The sequence below is a fragment of the Eutrema salsugineum genome, unplaced genomic scaffold (assembly GCF_000478725.1).
Source record: "Eutrema salsugineum unplaced genomic scaffold, Eutsalg1_0 scaffold_2, whole genome shotgun sequence".
NCBI classification, from domain to species: domain Eukaryota; kingdom Viridiplantae; phylum Streptophyta; class Magnoliopsida; order Brassicales; family Brassicaceae; genus Eutrema; species Eutrema salsugineum.
The window spans coordinates 19,734,183-19,746,434 of record NW_006256829.1 but is presented as its reverse complement, the minus strand read 5'-3'; the positions used below and the strand labels follow the sequence as shown (position 1 = coordinate 19,746,434).

Genomic DNA, 12,252 nt, shown 5'->3' with positions numbered 1-12,252 from the left:
CATTTACTCACATAGTCCACCGCGACAAGGATATACTGGTTCCCGTATGAGCTTACAAAGGGGCCCATGAAGTCAATGCCCCAACAGTCGAAGACCTCTACTTCAAAGATTGGGTTTTGAGGCATTTCATTCCTCTTGGATATGTTACCGTGCCTTTGACAAGCTTCACACCTCGAGACTACATCTTGAGCGTCCTTGAACATAGTCGGCCACCAAAAACCACTTTGTAAAACTTTGGCAACCGTCTTGAATGCCTCTAAGTGACCACCATACGATGAACCGTGGCATTCTTGTAGCACCGGATGGATCTCTTCTTCGGCCAAGCATCGCCTATAGAGATGGTCCTTGTTGAGCACGTAAAGATATGGCTCATCCCAATGATATTTCATCATATCTCTAAAGAACTTCTTCCTCTGGTAAAGTGTCAAGATCAGGTGGCTCTAAACCGCATGACAAGTAGTTCACTAGATCCGCGAACCATGGGAGGCTTCTTTCCTTGATCGTGTTGGCCTCCTCCACTTCTAAGTAAGACCTGACTAGCATGAGATGTTCCTCGGGTAAAGCATCATCTATGGGGACCTGTTCTTCAATCCTCAGCCTAGAGAGGTGATCTGCGGCTCCGTTCTCAATGCCCTTCTTATCAAGTATCTCCATGTCAAATTCTTGGAGCAACAAAACCCATCTTAGAAGCCTCGGCTTAGCGTCCTTCTTGGACATTAGATACCTCAAGACCGCGTGATCTGTATAGACTGTGACCTTTGATCCCACAAGATAACTCCTGAATTTATCAAATGCAAACACAATGGCAAGCATTTCCTTCTCGGTGGTCGCATACTTTTCTTGAGCCGAGTCCAAGGTGCGGCTTGCGTAATAGATCACATGAAGCTTCTTATCTTTCTTCTGCCCAAAGACAGCTCCCACGGCATAGTCAGATGCATCAGTCATCACTTCGAATGGTAAAGACCAATCGGGAGCTTGTACTATCGGTGCACTGATCAAAGCTTCCTTGATTCTCTTAAACGCTTCCTCACATTCTTCATCAAAGACAAACTCAACTTCTTTGCACAATAGCCTAGTCAAGGGTCTAGCTATCTTGGAGAAATCTTTAATAAATCGCCTATAGAACCCTGCGTGGCCAAGGAAGCTTCTTATCCCTTTTACCGAGTTCGGAGCTTGTAGGTTCACCATCACCTCGATCTTAGCCTTGTCTACCTCAATGCCCTTCTCTGATACCTTGTGTCCCAAGAAAATGCCTTCTTGGACCATGAAATAACACTTCTCCCAGTTCAAGACAAGCCTATGCTCCTCACATCGCTTTAGAACCTGAGATAGATTAGCAAGACATTCGGAGAAAGAGGAGCCGTATACGGAGAAATCATCCATAAACACCTCAACTTTCTCTTCAATTAGATCAGAGAAAATGTGCATCATACATCTTTGAAAAGTGGCCGGTGCATTACACAAACCGAAAGGCATTCTCCTATAAGCATAAGTGCCATAAGGGCAAGTGAATGTCGTTTTCTCTTGATCTCGGGGCTCTATGGGTATTTGAAAGAACCCCGAGTACCCATCAAGAAAACAAAAATAAGGATGATTAGCTAACCGTTCAAGCATTTGATCAATGAATGGTAAAGGAAAATGATCTTTTCTTGATGCAGAATTCAACTTCCTATAGTCAATGCACATGCGATGGCCGGTTATAGTTCTTTGGGCTATGAGTTCATCCTTATCGTTTTTCACCACCGTGATCCCACCTTTCTTGGGGACAACGTGTACAGGGGATACCCACCGTGAGTCAGATATTGGGTAGATTATCCCTGCCTCAAGGAGTTTTAGTATCTCCTTCTTAACCACCTCTTTAAGGTTCGGGTTAAGGCGACGTTGGTGCTCAATAGAGGACATGGCTTGGTCCTCTAGGTGGATCCTGTGGGTGCATATGTCAGGAGAGATCCCTCTAATATCAGCCAAAGAATACCCTATGGCTCTCCTGAACTTTCTTATTACACTAAGCAATGCACGTTCTTCATGTTCAAGCAAGCTATCGTTTATGATCACAGGAAAGGTGGAGTTTAGACTCAAGAAAGCATACCTGAGCCCTGTTGGTAGAGGCTTGAGCTCAACAGGGGTTGCATCAGCCTCATTCCAATCGGCATCAAAGCTGCATTGGCTCGGAACAGCTTCCTCGGCCTTTTCTTTTTTCTCGCGCGGTTTACCACCGGCCTCGGCACAAGCTGTCACGGCCATGATATCCCGAGGTGTCTCCTCTATACCCTTGGACCTCTCGCTGTCTAAAATGTCTAGGCCGCTCATGTGGAGCTCCAAAAGACGCTTGTACACCTCGCTTTCCTCGTTCAAGTACCCGTGCTTGCTTTGTTCCCGTGTCAAGACCACTTGTAACGGGTCTTCTGCGTTTAAGTCTTCAAGGAGCTCGTCAGCTAGCTCCTCCATAACTTCCACATAGAAAACCTGACCTCCAATGGTAGGTTTCTTCATCATTTCTTTCATGTTGAACTTCATAGCCTCGGAACCGATGTGTAGTTCAATCATGCCCCCTCTCACATCGATTATGGCTCCCGCGGTTGCTAAGAACGGTCGGCCCAAGATGATGGGGTCTAGTGGTTCCTCGTCCATCACAAGAACTATGAAGTACGTGGGGACATCTATCTCACCGATTCTCAAAGGTAAATCTTCAAGCAAACCCACCGGTAATCGAACCGATCTATCAGCTAATACAAGAGAGATCTTGGCCGGCTTGTAACTTTTGTATCCCAGTCTCTTGGCCACAGTGTAAGGCATTAAGCTCACAGAAGCTCCTAGATCACATAAGCAGTTTGAGAACTTCAAATGACCTAAGGCACACGGTAAAGTAAAACTGCCCGGATCGGATAGCTTTCTTGGTATAGATCTTCTTTGTATTATAGCGCTGCACTCATGGCTCAGTATTACCATACCCTGGAGCTCCTTTGTCTTGTTGAGGATCGCATCTTTTAGAAACTTTCCAAGCTGTGGTATAGCTAAGAAAGCGTCTATGATGGGTAAGGTAAGTTGCGTGTTCTCCAAGTGTTTCTCAAAGACCGCCTTGGCCTTGTCTAGGATTTTCTTTTTGAAACGCCCTGGGAATGGTATCTTGGGTTGGTAAGGTGGTGGTGGAATGTAGGGCTTTTCTAGCTCAGTTGTCTTTTCCACCTCTTTCCCTTTGTCTTTAACCGGTTCCATCTTCAAAACTTCATCATCATGCGCATCATTTGAGGCTGCCTCCCCCTCTAATTTCTCATTGGCCTCAATGAGCTTTATCTTAGGCGTTGGAGCTTGTAATGCTTTACCACTCCTCAATGTGATGGCGTTCACATATTCCTTGGGGTTTGGCTCCGGTTTACCGGGTAAAGCCGAGCCTCTTGATGATGTAGAGGCTTGGTTTTGCTTAAGCTCTCTGATATCTTGCTGCATTGTTGTGTGCTGGCTCTCAACTCTCTGCTGACCCTGTAACAGTTGCTGTAGGATCCCACAGACATCGGTTCCCATCTGATTCTGACCCGTTCCCTGAATCTGTTGCTGATTACCCATCGGCTGCGGATTGAACCCTGGTGGAAACTTGTGTTGCTGCGGTTGGCTGTTGAAGTTGTTACACTGAGCCGCTTGATTCTGCTGAGTGTAGTCGTGCTGTTGCCCACTGAACTGTTGCTTGGGCTGGAAAATATTCGGAAATGGAGCTTTTTGAGCATAGCTTTGTTGTTGTTGTTGAGCAGGGTACACTTGGTCTTGAGGGTTAGCTACATTTGGGTTTCTGTAAGAGAGGTTGGGGTTATTGGTGTAGTTGTTAAACCGCTGATACCTCTGCTGATTCCCTATGTAGTTACGCTCCTCTTGAGTTAGACCATCTTCATTAACATTGTCAAAACTTGGCCCTTGCTCATCAAACTCGCCTACAAAGTGTATTGGCTTTTGAGTCGCCATTAAAACCTTGTCAAGCTTGCTCTGAAGTTCTCTTATATCCTTCTTCATGCGCTGTTCATCACTAGATCCCTCTGAACGGGTTGCTCTATCAAAGTCCTCACCATACGTGTCATTGGACATGGCGAGGTTTTCCACTAGTTCCATTGCCGCATTGATCTCTTTCCCTAGAAAATTTCCATTTGAAGCTGTATCGAGTTGGTTTCTGATCTTGGGGAGTGCACCTCGGTATAAAGTACTGAAGAGGGATGCCTCTGAGAAGCCGTGTTGTGGGCTTTGGTTAGTATAGCTCCTAAACCGTTCCCAAGCTTCACTAAAGCTCTCGTTGTTGTGTTGCGTGAAACTTGAGATCTGATTCCTGAGCTTAGCCGTGCGTGATGTGGAAAAGAACTTTGATGAGAACGCCAGTTTACATTGCTCCCATGTTTGTATATGTATAGAACCCCTCAGGAGGTTCTTTTCCCACTGGTGAGCTTTATCACCGAGGCTGAATGGGAACAGGCGTAGCTTCAAGCTATCTTCTGAGACGCCATTGATCTTGGTTAAGTCGCAGACCCGATCAAACTGATCTAGATGCTCAAGAGGGTCTTCTCCGGCTAGACCGTGAAACTTTGAATTCTGCACCATATTGAGCAGGGAAGCTTTAACTTCAAAGTTGTTATTTTGAACCGGTGGTGCTTGAATTCCGGGTCTATATTGGTGCGCATTAGCTCGGTCATTTTCTCCAACAAAGACCGGAGGAGGTTGTCTCTGAGCTGGTGGCGGTGGCGGATGAAAATGATGGGCTTGTTGCTCATTTCTATTCGCTTGTTGTTGGTTTTGCTGAGCAAGCCGTTCGTTTCTTTGAGCCTGTTGCTGGTTAACATAGGCTTGTTGTTCATTTCTTCCTGCCTACGCCTGATTAGCCTGAGCCTGTTGCTCGGCTTCTTGAGCCTGTTGCTCGATCATTTGCTGTTCTGCCATTCCAAGTCTTTCAAAGTGCCGTTCTCTCTCGCGAGCTCGCCTCTCAATCCTGTTGATGTTATTGTCGTATGGTAAAGGCGGTTCTGTGCTGCGAGACCTGGTTTTCATGCACCTGAAATCAAAACAAGTACTTCCAAAAGAGTCAGTAAAACAATAGAAAGTAAAGTCTTGATCTTAAGAACAAATAAGAGACTAATGCTCCCACAAGTTGGCAACGGCGCCAATTGATAACTAAGCGTTTTCACTCTTTAAAGAGGTTATCAATACCCCTGTCCTTGTAGTACAAGGGGTTATCAAACCAAACTTGTGATGGAGACACTAATCTATGTTACTTGTAATCTTAAGTCAAGATGGAAATGGTAAAGGTTTTAGCTAAACTAATTAACAAGTGAATGAGCATAAAAATGAAACAAAAGATGAGATTCAAACTAAGCAAAGATGCAAATGACAAGCAAATGGTTCGGATGATGGTAATATATGATAAAGGCAGAAGCTTTAGACAGGATACTTGACTCGGGTGCTTCCAAGCTAAACTAATGGGTTAATGAATCATTTTATCAAGCGATTTCATTTAACTTTGAACTCAAGGCATGTTAATCTTCTCATGAAAGTATTAAACATCTAAACTTATCCTCTTTCATACCAAAATCCCTTTTGAGAAGCATGAATCAGTCAGCAATAAGATTCAGTCCAAAAATGTCATTTAAGAGAACAAACTATCACTCTCGCGATGAAAGACTCTTAAACCTTTAACCGAGTGGTTCAGACATTTCTACAAACACTTTTGATGCGAGATATGTCTCAGATCTGAACCTCAAGTGATGTGCTTGGATCCAGCTTAGAGATCTCATCGGTTAAAGAATGAAACATGCAAGACTAGAGACCTAAACCCACTAATCTATCTTGAAAGCACCCTAATCTACCTATCTAAAGCCGCTTAAACGACAACTCACTGATCATAACAAGCTCACTAAGTCCTTTGCAAGACGTGTAGCTAGTCATGATAAGGAGTTTAATACTGGATGATAACAGAAAATAAAGAAAGAACAAGATTCAGATGCAAAAACGAGATATCGGATTAGATTAATCAGGTTTCACAAAAGAGGCAAGTTCTTAAAGCTAAAAGATGATAAGAGATAAGATGATTAGGTTTTTGGTCCTAAAATGTATTTATAGTAAAGGGAAAGTGTCGCGGGTCAGTCCGCAACAAACCGGGTAGTGAGCCGCCTTCTTGGGTTGATGGGTGAGTGCCACGGTGTGTCATAGAGTAAAGCCGAGGCCTTGATGTCAAGGAGTGCACTTGAGCCAAGATCCAAATGGAGATCTCATGAAGAACACGTCAAGAACATGCATGAACCCTAGTCTTTGATCCATCTTCACGTGTGCGTTCTTGAGCCGTTTTGTTCTTGATTCTGGGGTTGTGACAAGGAACCTCGCCATAAAATGTCGCGGGGCTTGGTAGTCGAGGGGTTCGGGAGAACAGAGTCTGGCATGCACGCCGAGGCCATTACACCGAGGTGCACGTTCAACACTTAGTCATTTCTAGCTTCATTTCTTACGTGTGCATGCCTTGATCCCAACGTGCCTAGGCGTCAGCACGAGATCTAGTCCAAAATACTCCCAAGATATGAGCCTTGACTTGAGCAATGTCGAGGTGATGATGCCGAGGCCTGAGAAAATACTTAGCGTGTATCGCGACTCATTTAGGCTCGTGTCGACCATTTCGCCTTCCGGAAGCAGTAACTTTCAACACACGACTCCAATTGCTTTGAGACCAGTTTCATAGTCGAGATGACTCGATAAGCTCGAACTTTTATGAAGAAACCGTCGGAGCTTGGGAAGTGGAAGGCTTCCTGGATTTCACATCTTTGCACCGCATTGGAATCACCGGAAAATAAGCTTTTGGACCGATGTGTACTCCGGAGACTTTATCTTTCAAACCACTGTTCCGAATAGAGCGATTCCAACTGTTCTGAGAATGTTTTTCACAGATCTCAAACTTTGATGAAGACCTGGCAGGCTAGTTCGGACCTGAAAGGCTCCGTCCTTCGTGATCTTTGAAGTCCGCTGTTCGTTTCTCGAGTACATGCAGTACTGGTGCATCTTCCGGAAGCCGTATCTTTCTCCTCACTGGTCCGAATTGGATAACTCCAACTGTTCCGGGATCTTTGCTTGATTATCTCCAACTTTGATGAAGACCCCGCCAACTGATTCGGACTGGAAGGTTCTCCGGATTGCTGATCTTTGAAACGCACGGGCAAGGACAGGTTTTAGCCGAGAAAAGCTTCCCGCGGTAAGGAAAATGACTGAGGGCTATGTACCGCGGTAAGATTTTTAGCCGTAAAATTCCTCTCCCCTCGGCCAAAAACTTAACCCGAGGTAATTTGCACCCGATACTCGACCTTGGCCGATTTTGGTCGATCGGTAAGGATTTTGGCAGATAATGAGCGTTCGGTAAGCTTTTTGACCGAGGTTTCTATCCAGCCAGTACGAGTTTTGGCCGAGAAATTCCTCCAAGCGATTTTCACCATTTTTGACCCTTTTCTTCACCGTTTTCTTTTCTGCTCCTCTTCTTAAGCTCCAAATGGCTTCCAAAGCACCTGATAAAGACTTCAAAACATGCAAAACTCTTTAGGACCGAATGCAAGCCCTAAATCCTATTTTGGTGCCTAAAGACTCAATTTTCATGGGAAAACACATGATGAGGACTTTAAAATGCAACCTAGATGATGTAAAATATAGACCTATCAGATCTCTACGAAGAAATTCGAACCGAAGACTACAGAACGTTCCAGAACGAGCCCTACGTACCTCCAATGGCTAACCCTAGACATCCTGCTCGTCGTCTGCCTCACCAAGATGAAAACGTCCAACTCATTCACCGATTGAGTTGACTAGAGATGGTGGTCATGCACTTAATCGCCGCTCAAGCAACATCAAGAGCCGCCCTTCGCGAGAAAATTGACAACATGTCAACTCACTTTAACAAAAAGCTTGAAGATCTTTCTGCTCAAGTCAAAACCATCGAGACTCAAGCAAAAAAGGATGCTGAAACCATCAAGGAGAGAATGGAAGCAGTTGAAGGACGAGTTGGAGAGAACGAAGTTAGCATTCGCAAGGCTAGTGGAAACATCCACACCTTAGAGGTCAAGCTTGATGAAGCCGAAGAAACTATTAACGACCATAACAACCAAACCTACTACTACGTGGAAGAGATTTGGGATGGAGTACACAAGGTTCAAGACAAGGCAGAGGAAATCGACTCAACCATGGACAAAGTAGTCTATGCTCTTGATGAAGTCGAAGAGAAAGTCGAAAAGCTTATGCAAGGACGTGAAACGAATGGTTCGACGCTTCCCATTAAAGATCTTAACATAAAAGAAGAGGAAACAGAGTTAGAAGATCCAGAAATCAATTTAGATAGCAAAGGAGAAGATGAAACAGAGGAAACAACTCAGAGTCTTTTTCCCGCGGTCGGAACTCTCGCGACCGCGGCCAACAACCCTCCAGCCGCGGTCGTGAGCCTCCTACCCGCGGCAAAACACCCCCGACCCGCGGTCGTGCAGCCTCAACCCACGGCAAATGGTCGGTCAGGTACGTTTCCACCCGCGGCAAATGGACGGTCAAAACCCCTCTTCATGAGCAAACAGTGTATGCTATCAGCTCCAAAACATCTCAAGAAGAAAATGAGGTACTTCCTTGCAACATAGTTTTAGCATATGAGGATGAATATGAAGGGCAGTACCTCGAAGATGAAGACTATCGTCTGTTCATAGAAGGAGGCAATCCAGACAAAATGGTGGAATTAGGAGCACCAATCTCCAGAGAAAGGCTCATTGAATTCAACAAGTTTGTGAAATCGATCCCTCTTTACACAGGTTTCGATGATATATGGCATCTTGGTTGTTTGCAAGTTTTCTTTAGGTACAGCAAGGAGACAAAGGAGGATATCCGAACCTATTTTGGGAGGGCCAGACGTCTGACTTTTCCCAGAACATCACATGATGCTGCAATCTATTCAGTCCACCTTCAAAGACCGGAAGACTGCTGCCACTACACTAACAAAATCAGCAAAGAAAAGCTCGACGAATTCAATGATGTGGTTCGAAATTTGCCTGAAGGAATCACCTTTGCCAGAGCTTGCAAGGACTTCATGATAGGCCACTACTTCTGTGAGAGCAAGGAATCAATCCCTGAGATAGAAGACTTGTTCAACCATGCAAGAAGAGGTAAACATGTTCGAATACTTCACAAAATCAAGACTACAGGTCAGTTTCTTATCTCTTGTTCTATTAGAGGAGAAATGTTTAAAAACGTGCTTTGTGATTCTGGAGCTTGTCTTAACATGATGTCCAAGGCAATTGCTTTGAGACTTGGTATTAAACACCTGCGCAGGACTAGAGCAAAGATTAGTCTAGCTGATGATTCCAATGCAACACCTCAAGGAATAGCTAATGAAATTCCTTTGAGAATAGGAGATTGCATAGTGCATGTCGACTTCTACACTGTCGAGACGAGAGATGCAACATATCCAGTGATTCTCGGATGGTCTTTTCTAGCAACTTCCGGAGCTATAATGGACTGACCAAAGATGTCTTCACAGAAGCTGTCCCATACAACAGCAAAGCAGGAAAACGTTTTGCAACAGAAGAGTTTGAAGAAGAACTTTGGAGTGACGAAGAACCTGCTAGGCAAAGCAAGGGGGAAAACGGCTAATTAGTACCTGAACTGCAAGTTCTGGTACCGTTTAGTTCCCGAGAAATTTTGGTGTGCGAAATAATACTTCAACTCATACATATTGGCAACTCGGTACCTGCACTCGTCTTTTTTGGCCGATCAGTACTTTGACTTTGTTTCCGTTAGTCAACCCCGTCTATTTTTAAACGGGATGTGTCGAGTGCCACTGTGGCATCCACGTCACTATACCGTTTGGGCAAATGACAAAACGTCGTCGTGTAGGAATTCTCGAGAATTAAAAAATTATAAGGTAAAACGACGTTGTTTAATGATTAGGAGAACAAAAAAAAAAAACAAGACGCCGTCGTTTTATAATAGATCACCAAAACAAAGCGTAGTCTTCTTCTTCCTCTGAGGCTCGACCTGAAATTGGGGAAAAACAAAACAACAACAGCTAGGGTTTCGGTGGTCAAACAAATCAGTAAGGAATGGCTACATCATCGAATTCAAACAATTCCTCACGAATTTCAGGTAAGTTGGGAGTTGTCAATACACGCTTGTATTCTTCGGATAGCGATTTCCTCCGATTTCCTCTTGTTTATGTAGTTCTTCATGTTCATATTAGAAATTTGAATTTGTATTACAAATCTGCAGGGTTTAGTGTTGGTATGTCTTGTGGTGTTCCCGAAGGACTTACAGGTATGCCCATTACTTGTAGGTGTGGAGAAGTTTCTGTGATAAGAAGAACTTCAGGAACACCTAAAAATCCCGGAAGACTTTTCTATTGTTGTCCAAAACGGTCGCAGAAGGTAAATTCAGTTCACAGATTATCATTCTTATTAGCGTTATTTGAATGAGGAGTAAAGAAAAACTTTCATTTTTGAGCATGAATTCATGATGTCGTTTTATCTGGTGCAAGGACAATTATCATTTGTTCAAATGGACAGATGAGGCTATGGTAGAAGAAATGTTTCAGGTGAAAGATATGATGCAGAAGTTAGAAGTCAAAACAAGATCTTGTGAAGCAAGGGTCAATTGCTTTGACAAAGAAATGAAAACCATGAAGACCATAGCTCGTGCGTATGAGAAAGAGGTCGAAGCAATGAAAACTGAGCTATGGTTTATAAAGACTATGATTGTGTGTGGAGCTGTTGTGATCGGTGGTTACTTTTTTTTAGGGCTTAGTTAATTCTATAAATCTTGATGTTTTGTTGTAATTTGTTGGATTAAAACTTCTATTAATGTTGGATATTGTAAGATTGAGTTGGATTCCAAAATATTTTGAATTGCATAATTAAGACTGACAAATTTAAAATGATCATCCAAAGTTCAACACAGCTGGAACATTCAAACCAAAATAACTACAATTCGACTAAAGTCATGGTTTTAAACCAAAACAACAAAAACACCAAAACATCAAAACACCAAATAGTCATGGTTTTACAGCAAAACATCAAAGCAAATAACTACTACAAGGAGACTAAACACCAAAAAAGTATTCTCCTTTACTCTTGATTCAAGTTCTACCTGCAAAAAATAGCAAAATAATGATTCAAACTCATCCAAATTTTTGCTCATCTAACGTCATCACAAAGATTACTCAAAAAAGAAGAATACCTGATCAATCATCCAAGACTTGAGAAGGTTGAGTTTGAGATGGACCTTCTCCACTATCGAGTGTCATAACCTCAGGGTTTGATGTTGCACTTTTCTTGGACTTCTTTGGCTTCCTCGGCTTGAAAGGGACTCCCGCATTTGGGCATTTGCTTGAGTTATGTCCTGGCATGCTGCAACGGTAACAATGGATTGTGCGGCCATGGTTTGATACCTTTTTACCTTTTGTTGGAGACTCGGTAATTGATTTCAGCCTCTTTGCAGGTTTTCTTTTCCTACCCTTAGTAATCTCTCTTGGAGGTGCTTTAATTGTTGGTTCACCACTGTCTTTCCAGAACTTCATCCCATTGACAGGCTCGATTGAATCAGTGTATTGATCCTGCCACTTGGTAGTTAAATACCAATCCGAAATCAAATCCTCTTTCTTGAAAGTCTTCTTGTCGAAGACAACCCGAAGAGCATGACGACATGGAATTCCAGTTAGATCCCATCTCCTGCATATACATGTCTTCTCTTTCATATTGACAGTGTAATTTTGACCCGCCTCTCTCACTTCAAAAACACGATCACGACCAGAGAGTGATCTGCAGTTCTTCACTTCTTTATCCTCTTCTGCGAGAACCAGTCCAACCTTTAGACTATGTCTTCCCTGATGCTTTCGAGTTTTTCTCCTTCTCAGCTCTATTCTCAACATAGCTTGTCGCCTCATGGTTTCCAAACTCTGAACAACCGGCATTGCTCGTGCCTTTTCAATGGCATTGTTGTAAGACTCTGAAAAGTTGTTGAGTGCATCTTCACAGCAAGCAGTGGTCGTGAAAAAAGCTCGGCTACAGTTTTCTGGGTTTCTCTTCTTGAACTCTTGATACACACCGTCATCGTATTCCTGCATCTTCCTTAAATTAGCTTCATAATCAGCCACATAAAAACTCTCCACAACTCGCCAAAACAATGTTTTCATCCGAGGCTTCTTGCACACCTTCCTCAAATTCCCATATATATGTCTTGCACACATTCGATGGTCAATTTCTGGTTGGGAAGGGATTGCCT

General features: G+C 43.5%; 1 protein-coding gene and 1 non-coding gene across 2 annotated transcripts; one reads left to right on the top strand and one right to left on the bottom strand.

Moving 5' to 3' along the window:
• Positions 1–4,210: 4,210 nt before the first annotated feature.
• On the top strand, positions 4,211–4,317 carry LOC112087026. The gene has a single exon (XR_002899873.1). It is a non-coding gene; the product is annotated as a small nucleolar RNA R71 (small nucleolar RNA).
• A 6,895-nt stretch (positions 4,318–11,212) lies between these two features.
• On the bottom strand, positions 11,213–12,094 carry LOC112086671. Its single transcript, XM_024155642.1, has one exon. It carries the CDS (start codon positions 12,092–12,094, stop codon positions 11,213–11,215), a length of 882 nt encoding a protein of 293 aa, XP_024011410.1.
• Between the last annotated feature and the right edge of the window lie 158 nt (positions 12,095–12,252).